Below are 18,259 nucleotides of genomic sequence, written 5' to 3'. Positions count from 1 at the left end.
CTTTGTAATATATTGTAGTATACTTTGTAAAAATAAATTATAACCAAAATTAAACTACACGTCAGAATGAGTGAACACAATACTTTGTGTGATGTATTATCCCTGCTCACTAAGTGGAAAATTTAGTAATTCCAAACCTTTAGGATAAATAAGCTAAGTTCTACTGTATATTCATCCAAATGGATCTGAGACATGGAAGGAGGAAGTGTTAAGAGAGAGAGAGAGTTCCATGCACTGTCAGTATAAACGAAAGGACAGATAAACAACAAAGGGAAGAAACAACAGGTGATTACAAGTTCAGCAATAGCTGGACAGAGTATGTGCATGCATGAAGACTGGCTGAAAATTGGGTTTTCAACAAAACAACTGTTTATGTGAAAGTGTCCATTTTCTCTGGAAAATGTTGACTTTTCATCTTAAATCCGAAAACCAAACATTTGATTTGGAAATGCTACCACAGCACCTCTTGTGAGCAGTAGTGTGCTTGAGACACCCATCCCAGATTATATCTCCCATGCTGCACCCAGGTGTCCCCTCTTGCTGAGCAGTCACAGTGCATCATGGGAGGCGTTGCCACGATACATAATGGGAGACGTAATCTCGCCAGACAGCCAGACCCATAAAGGAGAACTGGCATAGGCAGCATGTGCCTTTTGATTTTGGGGAGTCTGGCTCCACCCCGAGGCCCCGCCCCCCCACTCTGCCTCTTCACTTGACGCTCTGCCTATGCTTCACCCCCACTCCACCCAAAGCCCTGCCCCTGCTGTGCCTCCTCTCAAGGCTTGCTCCCACACTGCTTGCTCCTCTCGGCCAACCCCTCTCGCAGGGGAGGCAGAGTGGGGCAGGAAGAGGTGGAGCGAGGGCAGGGTCTCCAAGGTAGATCCCAAGCAGGAGGTTTCAGTGGCTGTGGCTGTTTGGGGAGCTCTTATACCCATCACCCATTAGAACTGGGCCATGTGGCACCCAGTGGCATTTCTGAATAAAAATGTTTTTGGCTTTCAGAGGAAGTTTTTGACGGAAAATTTCAATTTTTGCCAAAAAGTCAAAGATTTCAGTAGACACTCCTCCCTCCATTTTATGATCAGTTCTACTGTATACGCCAGGTAATACTAACCATGAATTTCTAAGAGATGTTTTGTGCCCGCCTTTCTGTGGAGCTCATCAATGTTCTGAGTAATGACCACAACACTCCTTCCCTGTTTGCTTAGTCTGGCTTCACACTCTGCAATGGCTATATGTGCTGGATTTGGTTGTTTACTCAACATCAGCTCCCGGCGGTAATGATAAAATTCCCACACACGGGACGAATTCCTTGCAAAGGCCTCCGGGGTAGCCAGTTCCTGAAAAAAAATCATTCATTAGTAATAACAAAACATCTAAATTTGATAATAGATACAATCATGTGTAAATTATCTAGATGATAAAATAATAAAAATCAGATTATTTGTAACCAGCTACAGCTAACAAGAATACAAGTAAATAGCCAGAATCAGTGCTTTTTATTCTATAGGGGCATGACAAGCCAGTGTTATCATCAGACTAGATGATCATAACAATTCCTTCAGGTCTTATAATTATGAATCTATAAATACTGTATTTTATGCAATGAAGTAATGCTATTCAAAGTTGCATATGATTTTACTGTAGTATTATCCAGAATTCTGTACTTTTACACTGTGGACTCAGAACTCATTCTACACTACCTAACTAAGCCTCCTCTTGAGACCACAGGCACAACACAAACGAGAAACAAGGAAATTAGGTTCAACATCATAGTTAATATTTGATATGCACTAAAGCAGCCATAAACTTGGCATCTTTGCATGATGCATTTTCTGCTACTGGTCATTTCTGATCTGCCTTAATTTATCTATAATATAGCCAAATAATAGGTTTTCATTCTGGCAGCAACTCATACTTTGTCTCCTATGTCCTTTAAAACCTTAGCCATAATTTTGCATTAATATGGAGTTTGCATTCAGTTTTCTTGTTGAAAAGATGGGGGGAGAGAGAGAGCTCATTGAAATAAATCCATCTATACACTTGCAGTGCTACATAAAAGATTAAACATTAATATGTCAAAGTTCTCATATAAAAACCCCAACATTTACATAAATATACTGTATTTGAATGCATAATTACTGAAAGAAAAATAGGTGCACCTTTACCATACCAGTTACTGGGTAAGTACACAGCTGCTCTAGTTTTCAAAAGAATCAAATCTTTCATGAGCACTATCTTAAACACATACATACAAAAAACTGATTATGGTAGCAGTGCAAACATAAGAAAGGTAACATGAAATCAAGTTAATTTTGTGCTCCTTCTGTGGCTTACACACCAGGGTGCAGTAGGAGGATGTCAGAATGTGACAGACAAAATCATCAAGAAAAGACATTTTCAAGCTTTAGAAAGTGTTACAAGCAATCAAGAGTAAAACAAAAAAAGTACTCAGTACTGTGCTTCATCCCTGCTTTTTTAATTTGTCTGAATTCAGGAAGGGAGAGGTTTCCTGGGGAAAAAAGCAAGCAGGGAAGCGGCAAGGCAGATCCCTACATGTCTCCAAGACAGCTATGACTCTCGTGCTGACCAGCAAAAAGGAGAAGTTGCAGTTGCAAGTGGCAACCACAGTGGAGCATGGCTGAGCAGAGAACATTTTGCCACTAGTGAAGCACTGTGGGAACACTGCACCCATTTAAAATAGCTAGCTGCTGATGACTCATTTTAATGGCACACGTGAATTAAAGGAATAAAAGTAGCTCATCAAGTGTCTGGTCCAACTACATACCTGAGCTTGCCATTTCCTCCAGTAGCCCCCTGCGCCTCTGAAGGTAGGAACACCACTCTCGGCGCTAACACCAGCCCCTGTAATAATGGCTATATGCTTTGCTTTGGCAAACACTTCTCGAAAATCAGCCATATCTAAATATAACAGAAAAAATTAACAATAATTGATCCATTGGTTTTGTTTCATTTTTAAATAGAGACCATTTAATCACTTGGATATGTAGCAATGGGTACACATAAGCACAAATATGGCTGTTTGGCAAAACTGCCACACTTTTTATTTTAAAAAATCTATTATTTCCTGATGCTCTGTAGATCAAAATTAGAAGTGTTATCTATGAGAAAACATTTTAAACCCTGATCCTGTAAACACTTATGCACATGAGTAGCCCTATTAACTGCAAGGTACTACTCATGTGCATGAAGTACATGTGTTAAGCATTTGGAAGACTAAGGCCATAAACAAAAGTTTCTATGCTGGAACTAACAGGGATACAATAATAATCCTGAAACGTTGTAATTTCTAGTTATATATATAGAACCCTTTCAACCAAGGTGTGACAGACTGACAATATCCCATCCTGAACATCCATACGGAATTAAGATAAACTTTACTGAATTAAGTTAAACCTTATTGAGTTAGGGTTAATACCATTGGATAAAAATGCAATTGTGTATGTGTTATTGTGGCATTGCACATACCTTCTCCAGTTGGAGAGGGATGCTAGTGTATTTCCTTCTACCTTTGAAGCCACCCTATCACCGCTCCCAAGAGGTCTGCACAAACTGCATTCTTCAGGGACCAATAAGCAATGAAAGGATTGGATAAATAGCCTGGTTTTAAACTGGCTCAGGGCTCTCTTCCTGATCCAGCAAACAGACAGGACCCCAAGTCCACAGAAGGCTCCAGTACTAAGGAAAGAGTTGGAAGGACTGAAGACCAATAAGAATAGGTGCTAGTTCTGAATTGAGGCTGTGCTAAACTTGTGATCACAAAGGAAACTACGTGGGTGGGAGGCTGAAGGACTGCTTCTGCCAGAGTCCATGTTAGAGTTGGGGTGATGTCTGGTGAGCTTATTAGCATGTGTAAAGGTTGTTTTATTGGTTTTAATTAGGGCTGTCAATCGCAGTTAACTCAAGTGATTAACTCAGAACAAATTAACTCAATTAAAAACATTAATTGCGATTACTCACGGTTTTAATTGCACTATTAAACAGTAATAGAATGCCAACTTAAAGTTGTTATAAATATTTTTGGATATTTTTCTACATTTTAAAATATATTGATTTCAATTACAACACAGAATACAAAGTCTATAACGGTCACTTTATATTATCTTTTATTACAAATATCTGCACTGCAAAAAAGAAAAGAAATAGTATTTTTCAATTCAACTCGTAAGTACAATAGTGCAATCTCTATCGTGAAAGTGCAACTTACAAATGTAGATTTTTTTTGTTACAGAACTGCACTCAAAAACAAAACAACGTAAAACTTCAGAGCCTACAAGTCCACTCAGTCCTACTTCTTCAGCCAACTGCTAAGACAAACAAGTTTGTTTGCATTTACAGGAGATAATGCTGCCTGCTTCTTATTTACAATGTCACCTGAAAGTGAGAACAGGCTTTCTCATGGCACTTTTGTGGCAAGCGTTGCAAGGTATTTACGTGCCAGGTATACTAAACATTCGTATGATCCTTCATGCTTCGGCCAACATTGTAAATAAGAAGCAGGCAGCATTACCTCCCGTAAATGTAGTAGATGACAGAATTAGGAGCAATGGTCTCAAGTTGCAGTGGGGGGCGGTCTAGGTTGGATATTAGGAAAAACTTCTCCACTAGGAGGGTGGTGAAGCACTGGAATGGGTTACCGAGGAGGTGGTGGAATCGCCATTCTTAGAGGTTTTAAAGGTGTAGCTTGACAAAACCCTGGCTGGGATGATTTAGTTGTGGTTGGTCCTGCTTTGAGCAGGGGGTTGGACTAGATGACCTCCTGAGGTCCCTTCCAAACCTAATCTTCTATGATAATAATATAAAAGTGAGCACGGTACACTTTGTATTTGGTGTTGTAATTGAAATCAATATTTGAAAATGTAGAAAAACATCCAAATATTTAAATAAATGGTATTCTACTATTGTTTAACAGTGGGATTAAAACTATGATGAATCACAATTAATTTTTTTAATTTCACAATGAATTACAATTAATTTTTTAAATTGTTTGACAGCCCTAGTTTTAATATATTTTCTCTGTAACACTTTTAACTGTAAGAATCAAGTAGGTTTGCACAGGAAGTGCTGTGTGGTACTTTATAACTGTAGCAATTACACCTGTTAACCATCTCTGAGGAGAAAGCAAGCAGGTGTCCTTGGGCAACCTGTCTTTGCTGGGAATAACACAGTGACGGCAGGGAACTGTGCAGCTTGGAAATACTCCACTCAGAAGGGAGAGAGACGCAGGTCTTCACCTAGAAAGACACCAGCTGGCAAGCAGGAAGCCTCAGAGTGTGTGCCCTTGCTGGACCACTGAGCGGAAATACAAGTGCAGTTGCCCTGACCATGATACAATAATCTTAAAATTCTTCAAACATCATGCTAGTTAAAAGGAAGACACTCAAATGGAAATCTAGTTAATGTAAAAACATTAACTGAAAATAGTTTAAGGTATTACACTTGCCTCTGAGTCATCCTGTCAATTTTTGTGGGTTTGCATTTATGTTTATCAGTCATTTTCCCAGTACCGTGTGATAAATCCACAAGTAGCTTGGAATTCCAAGTAGCTTGGAAAAGTGACTGATTATAAAGGGCAAAGAATTAAATGAATACACAAAAGGCTGTCAAATGCACAAGATGAAAAACAAAAATATTTGCATCTTTAGTCTCTTTCAATTATAGTCACCTTAAATTTTGCTTTGAACTATAACAAACAAGATATTTTCAGAAAGAAATACACTTTGTATGTCAACAGCATCCCTGTCAATTGATAGATGTTAAATGACTTGCCCAAAGCCACGCAGCTCAAACCAGACCACATGCCTCCTAGAAAGTGACTGTGTAGACCTTTGATACCTAACTATTTGTATTTTACTATTACAATCAAAAAAATTTTGCTCATTGTATTCAAGTTAAACTAACTCTTTAGATAAAAGATTTTCATATTATCACCTAGACTTGAATAGCTGTAGAATTTCCCAGTTCTCTGCCTGGAAGTTAGAGAGAGTGGTTTCACTACCTCAATTCCTGCAGAAAGCCTGCAGTGCAGAAGCAGGGGAGTGAATTTCACTCTGTATGAATATGCAAGATAAAATCTAAATAGATACACAAAAATATACAGTGACACAAATATATTGCCTATTTTATAAATACTGAAATGATAAGAATTGTAAACAGGAATAACCATGTTGACCCCTAAATATGTCAGGAACTTGGTAATCATTCAGCTTGATTGCAGGGAAGGTGACTTTCACCCATTTTACAAAAAACAAATAGTTTCAAAGCCACAGTTTTCTCCTTAACTACTTGTCTTTCCAACAATTTCACTATCAAACTAAAATATAGATTACTATTATTAAAGCCCTTGCAGGTTCAAATCAAGCTTACAGGCCAGGCACAAAGCTTTATTCAACCTTCATTCTCTTCTTGATTATTACAGCTTCAATGTAGTAATGCTGTATTTAATGTTGAGATTGCATTTCCATTTTAAACACTCATTATCAGGCACTTGTAACTTTGACAGGTTATATTGGAAGCTGAAATTTCTCATTCTAAGCCTAGAAGGAAATTAAAAAAAAAAAAAAAAACTTAAAAAAAATCTTTTCAGTCATTTGAATTCAAAGTGAAAAACACAACATTTGTTGTATTTTCCATAGGATTCATTTGCACTCAAACAAAAACATTTTAAAACTTTTATCTTGCATCCACATGATGACCAATTTGACTTGTTTGCAAAAGTTAGGGTTAAAAAATTATAGAAACACAAGGAACGTGTAAACAACATTAATTACCCATATCTTTACGAAGGGATACCAGATGCAAGGCTTCCAATGTTTGCAGAGGCAAATAATTGATACTACAATCACAGAGCCAAAAGTGATTCAGCAAAAGACACTGGTGATTTGGACCTAGCAATCTTTAAAATCAGGAAATATGTGCGGGTATTATAGAGCACATTTGTACAATATACTCTCTTGAGTTTGGAACATTTATATTGCTCAGTACGTTGTGTCTACAACAATGCTGCTTAATTTTAAGACACTCAAAACTCAGGAAGCAAGGAAGAGAGAAAAGTAATTTACAGAATATTTGTCTGGAGTATATACAGAAACAAATACATAGTACAGGAATGTATTTATCTTACTCGAATTAGGACGAGCCATTTCTAAACAAATCCTTTGTTTCTTGGAAGAAGGAGGCTTAAGTCCACAATATGCTTGCAGAACCAGCCTTCTAGTGGTAAACTGGAAGAGACTCATCAGGATCACTTTATAGTTCTTAATCTGAAAAAAGAAGTCAAATGAGAAGTTATATGAATACATGTTTATGTGACAAACAAAGACTATATAGCGAATATACTTCAAGGCTCTCTTTTCTGTCACAAAAAATAATGAGGTACAGTGTTTACTATTTCATCCTCCACCCTGTTTATCCAGCCAAAGTATTGCTTATGGGCAAAGCTCACAATTACAGTATTTCAAGTTTACAGAGCAATCAAATGATATGATCAAACATAACACAAAATTTAAAGGACTGCCAATCGTTCTCTTCTGGAGAAAACAATCTGAAATCCCTTTTTTTCAGGTAATTTCCAAGTGAGATACATAGATGCGTCAAAACCTTACTGGAACTCAAGGTGGAATAGCCAATTAATATATTTCCCCCATAAAATGAATTAATCCTTTCCATTAAAATGTTATGCTGACAGTTGAATCCTTGTACTGAACACATATAGTATGATCTCTTTGGTTTAGTAAACAAAAATATGATGCTGTGCAAACACAATAATGCTTAGCTATATCGGGATTTTAATTTTTAATACCTCATACAACCATTAATTAATTCTGAGATTTATTCCCATTTTACAGGTGGTAAAATTTACACTGGGAAAGATTCACGACTGGAATAAACTATGACACTTACCCTGATTTCATCAGGAATTGTGTCCCCTTACAAGGCTGATTTGACCCTCAGACAGGGTAAGGGTGTCCAAGCGCTTAGTGGGCCAATACCATGCAGCCAAGCCCATAATACAGATTTCAGAACTGGAGTTTGGCCTGTTAGATCCAATTTCCTGTCAGCACAGTACAGCTGCCCTATCCTTTTCACCTCTGTATTGTAATTTTCCTTATACTACGTAACACTGACAAAGAATGAACATGTTGGAAACTATTACTGGTACTCTTTATAAGTCAGTTTCCTCTTTAGTGGTAAATGGAATTTAAAGTATTTTAAAAGATAATACAACTTACAAAATCACAGAAATAATTAACTATACAAAAATGAAGGGAAGTAATAAAAAACACTTCATATTTATGTTCACTACAACCAGCATATTTTTTCCTTAAATAAAACCTTCTTGGTTATTTAAAATCCACAGCACTTTCCATTTACTCAGTCCTTACACGCCAGTCAAAACAAGAACTTCCCCCTATATTTTGAAACCAGAAAAAAAGGAGGGAGAAAAACCACACACAAAACTAATTTTTATTTTCTTTGTATTGCCTCTCTCATCACTCTCTCATTATAATAGTGAAAGAAAATTTATAAAAATATTTTAACCAATTGGATTTCTCTGGTCTTGATGACAGAACATACATACTGAGATTATACTAGCACAGACAGTTTACTGCACTTTACAAAGATCAGGATTTAATTACTGGCATCACAGCATAATTCTGTCTATTAGACAGGTTAAAACATTAATTTTGTTTAAGCATACATTAAAAACCAATTATACTCAAAATAGATCACATACATACAGTTTACACAAGCAACTGTGCTGCTAAGAGCATACTGTAGGTAGCATATATAGGATTTATGTCACTGCATAACAAAGTATAAGAACAACAACAGTATGTCAGACAGAAACATTTAAGGACTCCTGCAGTGATGGATGTGTGGATGGACCTGTGTACACAGACCCAGTCTAGGGGAATTTGCACTCATAACAATTTGGAGGACCTTAGATTAGAATTTTATTAAGGCAATAGTTTGCGGCAGGAATGAGACAGACAAAGGGACGTCTTATTTAAAGTATCACACTGGGATGAACATGGGAGAAACCTTCACTTGCTCTTTTCTAAACTAGAAAAATGTGAACACTAACAATTAATTTAAATGCAACTTTGCATCTAGTGTTTAGATACAGTTTAGCACCTTTAAAAACGTGTTAGCTGGTTGTGTTCAGACTGAGGTGGAGCCTGAGTTAAACACATTATATGCTAGGGGTCTGTCTAGACTAGGATAATAGGTATTTGTCTTTTAAATATACTGGGTTGACCTTCACCAACTAACACGTTAAGCCTCGCTTTCCCCAATTTCAAAATAAGTAGAAAAATATTCATCAAAAACTGCTCAAAAGTTTCAAAATTTTTTACACTCATCCAGTCCCAGCTTCTCCGGTTATGTCCGAGGTCCAAGAAAAGACCTGATCCACCAAGGATATGCTTAAAAATACAAACTCCAAGAACTGGACTTTTCAGACATAGAGCATATTCATCTGCCTCCCTCCAATTTTGTATCACAAACTACAAGGCCTCTTTTGCTTTTTTTGGCATGGTAAAGGATAAGCCCCCACATATCGAAATTTCAACAGGAATGTAGAGAAGAGCTGAGAAAGACCATCAAAGAGGACCAGATGGTAGAAAAGGTGGTGCTGCAGGTGGCTATAAACATATCAGAGGCAGCTTCCATGGCCATTGGCTTTATGATACAGCATGCCTCTTGACTGCAGGTACCCGGTACATATTGCATGGGAGGTACATGTGACTATAGAGGACATCCAACAAGTTGGATGGAGCGCTCCACTCCTTCCTGGATGATGCTGAGGTCACTAGGGATATGTACCTCAGCATCATATCATATCTAATCTACAAAAAAAGGCTGGTGAAGAAGGGCACAATATAACAGTATTCAAATATATACGAAGCTGTTATAGAGAGGACAGCAATCAGTCCATGTTCACCAAACTTGCAACAAGGGAGATTCAGGTTGGATATCAGGAAAAACTTACTACCTATAAGGAGAAAGCTCTGGAATAGGCTTCCAGGGGTGGCTGGAAAATCCTCATCACTGGAGGTACTGAAGAACAGGTTGCACAAACACTAGTTGGGGATGGTCTAGATATACTTGGTCCACCCTCAGCATGGAGGTGGGTGGGGGAGAAATGAACTAGATGACTTCTCAGAGCCCCTTCCAGCCCTACACGTCTATGATTCTACAGAAATACAACTTACCCTGTCTACACTAGGATTTCCAAGTCTGCTGGGGCTGGTCTTCACACCCTTTTTGCACAGCTTAAACTCTACCCAGGGTAATGAAAACTGCACTGGGTATAATTCAAGATGCACAAGGGGTAGCCAAGCCCTTACTTAACATGTGTCAATGTAACCCACCTCCCGCACACCCTGTCACTTAATAGTGGCCGGGCGACACAGCTTCACCAGCCAGCTGCTGCAGCCTTGTCACCCGACCTACTCCCCGAGCTCAGGCAACTGCGGCTCAGGCTGGGGTAAGGGGCCGCTAGCGCCCAGCCCCAGCTGAACGCGGCGGAGGCTGCGGGGGATGCAGGCGGCTCGGGGCGGGCAGGCAGGCAGGCAGGCAGGGTGTGTGTGTGTGTGAGACCCGCGCAGGGCGGGGGGCTCCCGGGCAGGCCGCTGACAGCGGGGCCCGAGCGCGGCACGTTTCGCGGGGCGGGCTAGTGCCAGGGCGAGGCGGGGGCGGCCCGTCACGATGCAGCGGGGTGGGGGGGAGTCGGGCCCAGCACCCACCTCAGGCCGCAGCGGCGCGTGTCTGTCCGCCTCCGTCCGTCCGTCCGTCCGCCTGTCGCTCGCGGCCCAGCTTCTGCCGCTGCGTGCGGCGCTGCACGTCCCGCCCTGGCCTGGATGGAGCCGCGGCGGAGAGGAGGGGCCGGGCGGGCCCAGAACAAACCCCGCCCCCGCCGGCCGAGCCCGCCAGCGGCTGCTGAGCTGGTCCTGGGGAGGGAGCCGAGGCTAGACCCGGCCACGGGCCTCACCGAGCCCAGCTGCGCCCCGCGGGGCTCCCGCCCGCCCGCCCGCCCGCAGCAATCCTCGCGTCGGGGCGGGGGCCGCCTGGGCTCTGCTCCGTGCACGGCGCTGGGCTGCCGCCCACACGCACGAACGACCCGTCCCAGGCACGCAGCAGCAGCAGCAGCAGCAGCTCCTGTTCCGTGGGCGGGGACGGGAGGGCCCGGCCCTGCCCTGCAGCAGCCGGGCTGGAGCGGAGCTGCCTTGCTTGGTTTTGGCCCCCGCGCACTCAACTCGCGCGCCTTTGTATTGAAACCAAGCGTGACAGGCGCTGTGGCTCCTGGAGCTGCTGCTGGGCCGGGCAGTGGGGTGAGGCTGGTCAGCCTGGCTCCTGGGCGCTCTTCATTTCCGCCACTAGCTGGTTTGTTAGGAGCTAAGTAAGCCACTGCTCGTCTTTGCTGGCCTCTTCCCTGTGTCTATCCTCTGATGCTCATCTCATTGCTGAGTACGGGTCTGTGCTGCAGAGTAACTCAGCCAACTGAATACCACTCTATCTCCCATTTATCGGAAAGCTCCAGAGTAGTTTAAATCAACTGTGGAACTATTTGAGTACCAGGTGCCCACTCACAGCTAAAAGCCCCTCCCCAGCCTAAGTGAAGGAGCTAGTGAGCCCCCCACTCAGCTGAATTTGGGGGACAACCCCTGAAAAAAACCCCAAGAACAGGCATGAAGGTCAGAAGGTTAAACAGAGGGAACTTGAAGGGGACACTGAGCAGAGAACCCCCGACAGCATCCACTGCTCCTCAAAGGTGTCCAAGGACCCAGCAGATGCAGCCCAAAGAAACGCTGCACAGATGCATGATTGGACAGAGGAACATAAATAGGCCCCACAGTCACAGAGCACCTTCTCAGCCAACATCCTCTGCCTGGTATTGTAAATGGCCACCTTGGCCACTGCTAGAAGGAGGTTGACGAGGCGCTCCCATGACTTTGCGGGGCCAAAGCACACACCCAAGGAGAGACTGACAAAGACATTTTCAAAGGCATGAGAATACTGATTCACTTAGTTAAATGGCCAAGACCTTATTGCACACCTGCAGGTAATCGCCTTCAAATAACCTGACATATCAAAAAGAGGTAGAAATTATAATAGGAAAAATGGGCTTGAACCAAAATTTTCAGTTCAAATGCCCTTGAACTTTAGGAAATTTAAAATCTGAACTACACAGCTTCACTTAATTTCCAATCTCATTCTTCTAACATATAGGCACTAAAGTATCATACGAACAGCTTAAAAGCAGACAGCCAGATCAAAAACCACAAGAGAGTCTGGAGGAGGAAAACTCCCTAAGATTTCACTTATGGAGTTTCCCCCACATTATTCAGTCCAGCTCCCAAACCCTAGGGAACTGCAAGAGACAAGGGCCATCACTAACTCATTGTTTCAGAATGAACCTGCACAGCTCTTATAACATCCCCTAAGCTCTGAAGTAATGTTACTAGTGTTGCACATCACGTTTAAAACATACCAAAAAAGTATATTTTCAGTATGTGAAAATTAGATGCTTGGCTATAGGTTTCAGAAGTGCCAATTCTATGTGCATCCATTGCCATCAAGGTTGTTTGGCTGTTGCTAAGTGGAAAATTCTGTTTAGTGGTACGCTTACACACATTGGGTCTTATTTTTAAAAGAAAACTAACCATTTCCATCTCACTCAATATTTGGGTTATTTTTACTTGGTTCCACTGGTATTTCATATTTTGTCTTTGATAGCAACCTTACAAGTAGGTCTGGAAGGCTTATATTTTTAAAAAGTACATGTTGACACTGTACACACACACACAAATCAATGAAAAATATTTCCATCAAATCAAATTTTACAGGTAGACAAAGAAAGAAAAATGTTGCTTGTGAACTTCTGAATCCCACCTTACGGTGTACAAAATGTGTTGGTGTTAGTGGAGCTGGAGCAGAGGCACCATTTAAGTAGGGTGAAGAAGGGAGGGAGGGGAATCACCCCCTCCTGCATCATCATGTGTTAACTTTAGGAATAGGGTGGCGCTAGCCTAAGGACATGGCCAGGGTAGGGTGTAGGAGGTGCAGCCTCCCCCCCATAATTTTGCACAACTGTAAACATTTAAATTGATAATTGAAAAAATGCTTAAAAATAAACATCAGTATTGTCCATCAAAGTTATAAAAATATCAAATTCTGTCTAGCCTACTTATAATGAAGTTTTCTGTTAATGAATATTTAAACCACAAGGAGCAGAATTAAGAATGAAATTATGACACATTAAATTCAGTAAAGACAAGTGCAAAATGCTACACTTAGGAAGGAAAGATCAAATGTACAAATACAAAACAGGGAATAACTTGCTAGGCAATAAAACTGCAGAAAAGGATAAGTGGTCCTGTTTCAGTGTGGAGGATTGGATGAAATGGACTAGATGACCTTTTGAGCCCCCTTCCAGCCCTACATTCCTATGAGTATTTCTGCATTATGTTAGATAAAACATAGGTGGTATCATGTGAAGCACCTAGAACTCACCTCTATATACTGTAAGGTCTGGTGTATACCTAGAGTTGGTTTGGCATAGGTACAGCACTTGGGTGTGAAGCCCGCACACGACTGTCATAGCTATACCAATCTTATCCCTGGTGTAGACACAGCTAGGTTGATAGAAGAATGCGTCCGTTGACTTAGCTACTGTCGCTTTGGGAGATGGTGTTCTGCAGTGAGCAAAGGCTTTGTTTACACTATGGGTTTATGGCAGCATAGCTATGGTGCCAAACCTATGCCACTATAGTCCCCATAGCGTAGACCTGGCCTAACACAGCTACCATTTATAAACGGAAAAAGCCATAAAAACAATAGCATCCTATGAGGTCTTTAGAAAATGCACATGTTGAACAAAAATACATTAAAACCAAAAATTAGGATAAAGCCCTTTATGATCTAGTTAAATACTAGAAGAATCTTGATTAAGGTTAGAAAATATTACCTGGATTAATCATCTCATTGAGGTGAGTTTGGTCTGCCCTGTATTGTTCAGTATTATATGTGCCTTTTTATGCAATAATTCTGTTCTGTGTTTGGCATACTTTATTAAAAAGTGTTGCAGCAGATGGTACTGTGACACTGCATGGACTATTACAGATACCAATATTACAAAACTGCAATGAATCTTATACCAGATGAACCACATAAGGTATCATCTGAAAAGTTACGATTCGCTAAATATTATAAGCTTGTTTATGTATATTGTCTTTGTTGTGAGTTATAAATGTGATATATATTGATCTCAAATTTGTGCTATGCATCTGGGTGACACTCCCAGACAGATTAGCATAAGCACTATCCAGCCTGCTTGATGGCCCATCAAGAGCAACCAGCTGTACAATTGATCCCTTGAGAGAAGCCAAGGGCTATGCCTAAGAGTGAATAGGATATGTAGGGACATGCCTGTAGATGGGACTCCAAAGTGCTTTTCCATTCCCATGTGCCATGAGCTTGTGTTTGGGACAAAGGATGAATAAGTCACATGGCAAAGGATATAAAAAACACCTGTGTCTTCTCCATTTTGTCTTCAATCCTGCTTCTGACCTCTGGAGTAAGTTACAGCTATGAACAAAGGACTGACAGACCCATCCAAGCTTTAGATGTGTTCCAGAAGAACTTTACAAGCCAGCAAACTCACCAATGCTGCTATGAACCTGACGTATGGATACTGAAGTCATATGTATGAATCAGATTGGTTTCACCACTTAACAACTCTCTTTGTTTGTTTCTTTTAGTTATAATAAACCTTCAGTTTTAGATACTAAAGGATTGGCTGGCAGTGTTGTATTTTGAGTAAGATCCAAACTAATATTGATCTAGGAATAGGGCTGATCCTTTAGGGATCAGAACAATATTTTGTAAAGTGGAGAATTTTAAGTAACTTTTCACTTTACTGGACTTGTTTGCTGATTAGGAGCCCGAGATGAGAGTGCAATAAAAAGAGCTGTGTGATTTCTTTTTTAGCTTCTTGCTAACCAGTATGGGGGATCAGAAGCACAGTCTGTGACTAGTTGGTAAATCTAACCACAGTGTTAACCACCAGTTTTGGGAGATTCTGCTCTCCTTTTTGCAGCCTGCCCTGACCTTGGTATTTTCAGTTTGGGCTACTCTAGGCACCGCAGGTCACAGGTGGTACTATATAAATATGTTAATGAAGAAATCTTAATTGTTAGGAAACATCTTCAGAGTTCTATTACAGGATAGAATAAAATAGCATATGTAATTAGTGTTAATAGTTTGTGCTTGGATAGTAAGTTTCTGCTGAAATCTCCGATGTTCACCAGCTAGATATTAAACCTCAACACGTGAGAGTTTGGCTATTATGCTAACTTTACAGATGGGGAAAATGAGGCATAGAAAGGTTAAATAATTTGGAATAAAATATGAGGCCTGACTTATTTCCCTGATCTGACCACTGGATAACACTTCTCTCCATTTATCCTATTTTGGTGAAGGACACGTTAACGTGAGTTATAAAAAGCTCCAAGGAGTATAAGTTGAAGCTAGACAATTCAAACTGGAAATAAGGCATAATTTTTTAACAGTGAAGGTAGTTAATTACTGGAACAATCTCCCAGGGTTGTGTTGGATTCTCCATCACTGGCAATTTTTAAATCAAGATGGGTTTAAAAAAAAAAAAAAAAAAAGATATGCTCTCATTCAAAATGAATTTTGTTATCGAGGTGGTCAGATTAGAATAGTCCCTTCTGGTGTTGGAATCGATGAAACATAGAGGCTTAGCAGAAACACAGGAGTTTCAGTAAGTACAGAGACCACGATTGTATAAATAATTATTGAATAAATGTATAGCATTCAGATGGGGTTGACTGGTTTGTTATTTTTGTGCAATATTTTTATAGGCTGCATATTAACACAAGCAAACCTATCCCAAAAATATCTCCAGTAAATGCATATTTTGTCTTAATGAATGCCTAGAATAAATTAAATATATGTGTACATGTTTAAACACCACCATTTTAAACCAATAACACTGTATCTGTTCCATAAGATAACGTCCACATTAGTCCTCAAATGATCCAAAATACTACAGTTTACAGTGTTTGGGACAAATACTGTAACTTTTTTAGAAAAACCCTTTTAAAAAGTTGTTAACCTATATCCTCAATTTAGAATTAAAACAGTGTTTTGGTATAAATATTTGGGTATGTTCTCTAGGACCACGTATTGTCCTTGAAAAAATACTTTTGCACAAAGGAATTCTTCAGTTACAATCCTCATGGTAATTTCTTCCAGTAGGGATATCACTGACACTTGATCAGTTCTGGGTGGATACTGAAACTATGAACTGTTGCTCTAAATATGTTCTTTCCCAAAAAGCAAATCATACATTTGGGCACAGCCAGATGCATTGTATTCTGTCATCGCTGAAACCTATATTACATGAGCCAGTCAATGGTATCAGTGATTAATACTGTCCACTCTTCTGTTCCTAAAAGGTATAGTCTCCTTTTAGCATGTATATGTATCAAGAGGTATAGAAAATATATCCCATTAGAGCACCAAAGCTGTGAACTAAAACTCATTAAACCTAATTTTTTATAATGAATCCTTAAATACCATATTAAAGTCAAATACAAGCAAAACAATCTTTTTTAAAAATCTGAAATAAACAGTCTGTATTCTAAAACACAAAAGATCTGTACCAATTAAATACAGTATGGCAGAAACAATATAAATTACAGTTCTTTACAGTAAATAGTAAAACACTAGACTCAGCTTAATATACACAAAATCAAAGGAATAACAGCAGCTTTTCAGTAAGGTCCCAGGTATCTCACTCATTCACTTTGCTAAGAAATAAAGAAAAACAGGTACAATAGGCCATTCATTTCACTCACCTTTACCATTTGTTACTTGACAAATATCCAGGACATTGTACAGGCATCTACAATATCTACAGGTGGAACAGCTTTCTCAAGAACTCTCAAGCACTGTACATAAATCCCTCCATCATTTCCATTATTAAAATAGACTTTACAGATTAAAATTACTTTAGAATGTTCCATTTTCGCTTGATCATAACCAACAAATAACAGTGCAAGGTTTGTAGTCGTGATCCATTACTGCTGCTTTGTTTCCCCATTTGCCTAAAAGCCATTTTTAAAAGAAATGTTGTCCTCACTTCCTTGCAGTAATACTGTTTCTGCAATCAAACTGCCTGGCTTGGGTTAGCATATGAATTCCCAAACGTACAGCCTCAGGCACTGTTAGTATTTTCAATACAATGCCAAGTCACCACAGTGGCAGGCCTCTAGGAAGACAAAAAAAATGAAGCAGTCAGATTTCAGTGTACTTAAACACAGGACATAAGGCAGCATGGTGCCCAGTGACTAAAGGAAACATGGCACCAAGCTATTAGTTAAAACAAACGTTTACAATAAAAACAAGATATAAACAGCAAATGTGTCAGTCTAATACAAGTTCTTTGGTAATTAAGAACAGCATACTGTAGCTTTTTTCAAATATGGATTTACATCCTTTTCCCCCAAAATAAAATATTTTCTTTTTTTTTTTTGTTTGTTTAAAATATATCTCCCAAGTTGTTGCGTAACAAATAGTCCAGTACCTCACAAGTATCTACAAATCAGCTTTAACAGTATTTTAGTGTGCAGCCATATCTGCTTACTGGCAGACTAACTATAGATACACATTAATATATATATAATATATATATTATTTATAAAAAATTAGAGAATTAAGTCCATGACTCTACAGAGTGCACATTCAATATGGACAGATGAAAACTGTACAACGACTTTTAAAATCCATAAAGGTTTCTACACTGTGACGTGTGTAGCAAGTGCAAAAATACTACGGCTTAGTTGATCCAAGACTTCCTGTTCTCTTGTTTCCTAGAAAAAACAGAAGCTGCTGCATCTCCTGACTGACAGAAGGGTGGTTCTCCTGCTTTAGAAGATGAGCCTTGAAGTACAGAACTTTGTCGCTTCTCTAAACTTGAGGATGCCTGAGATTGTGAAGTGCTACTGCATCTCTTTGTTGAAGCTGGTGCTTTACTGAGGCGCTCGGGACGAACAAACAAACCATGTCGTGGCTTGCAGTGGAAGTACTCTCTACCTTTTACAGTTCCATCATGTTTCCCTTAAATGAAAATAAATATATGGCATTAATTTTCGGCAGTTTTCATGTGCAGTTACAGTATGTATATGTGATTATCCTTAAATATTCT

The 18,259-nt window shown here is 39.8% G+C and overlaps 2 protein-coding genes across 6 annotated transcripts in view; both read right to left on the bottom strand.

The window, feature by feature from the left end:
- The window catches only part of SIRT5 (sirtuin 5), a 34,644-nt gene extending 23,599 nt beyond the window's left edge, over nucleotides 1-11,045 (bottom strand). For both annotated transcript variants that reach the window (XR_010917917.1, XM_067537610.1), the window contains exons 1-4: nucleotides 10,773-11,045; nucleotides 7,145-7,283; nucleotides 2,789-2,922; nucleotides 1,115-1,340 (exon numbers count right to left, since the gene is read on the bottom strand). Coding sequence is in view for 1 of the 2 variants with exons in the window: in XM_067537610.1 (XP_067393711.1) it covers nucleotides 1,115-1,340; nucleotides 2,789-2,922; nucleotides 7,145-7,259 (475 nt within the window). In the remaining variant the exon portion in view is untranslated. The remainder of the gene's footprint in view (nucleotides 1-1,114; nucleotides 1,341-2,788; nucleotides 2,923-7,144; nucleotides 7,284-10,772) is intronic.
- A 4,899-nt stretch (nucleotides 11,046-15,944) lies between these two features.
- KIF13A (kinesin family member 13A) overlaps nucleotides 15,945-18,259 on the bottom strand; it is a 193,908-nt gene continuing 191,593 nt past the window's right edge. For 3 of the 4 annotated variants that reach the window (XM_067537604.1, XM_067537608.1, XM_067537606.1), the window contains one exon: nucleotides 15,946-18,171. In XM_067537604.1, coding sequence (XP_067393705.1) covers nucleotides 17,891-18,171 — 281 coding nt within the window. In that variant the 3' untranslated portion in view covers nucleotides 15,946-17,890. Of the gene's footprint in view, nucleotides 18,172-18,259 lie in introns of all 4 variants that reach the window. The other variant, XM_067537607.1, reaches the window with a different exon arrangement.

Source organism: Emydura macquarii, unplaced genomic scaffold, assembly GCF_026122565.2.
Source record: "Emydura macquarii macquarii isolate MOO-44397 ecotype Brisbane River unplaced genomic scaffold, CSIRO-AGI_Emac_v2 contig_431, whole genome shotgun sequence".
Classification (NCBI taxonomy): domain Eukaryota; kingdom Metazoa; phylum Chordata; order Testudines; family Chelidae; genus Emydura; species Emydura macquarii.
This window is presented reverse-complemented; position numbering and strand designations above follow the sequence as displayed.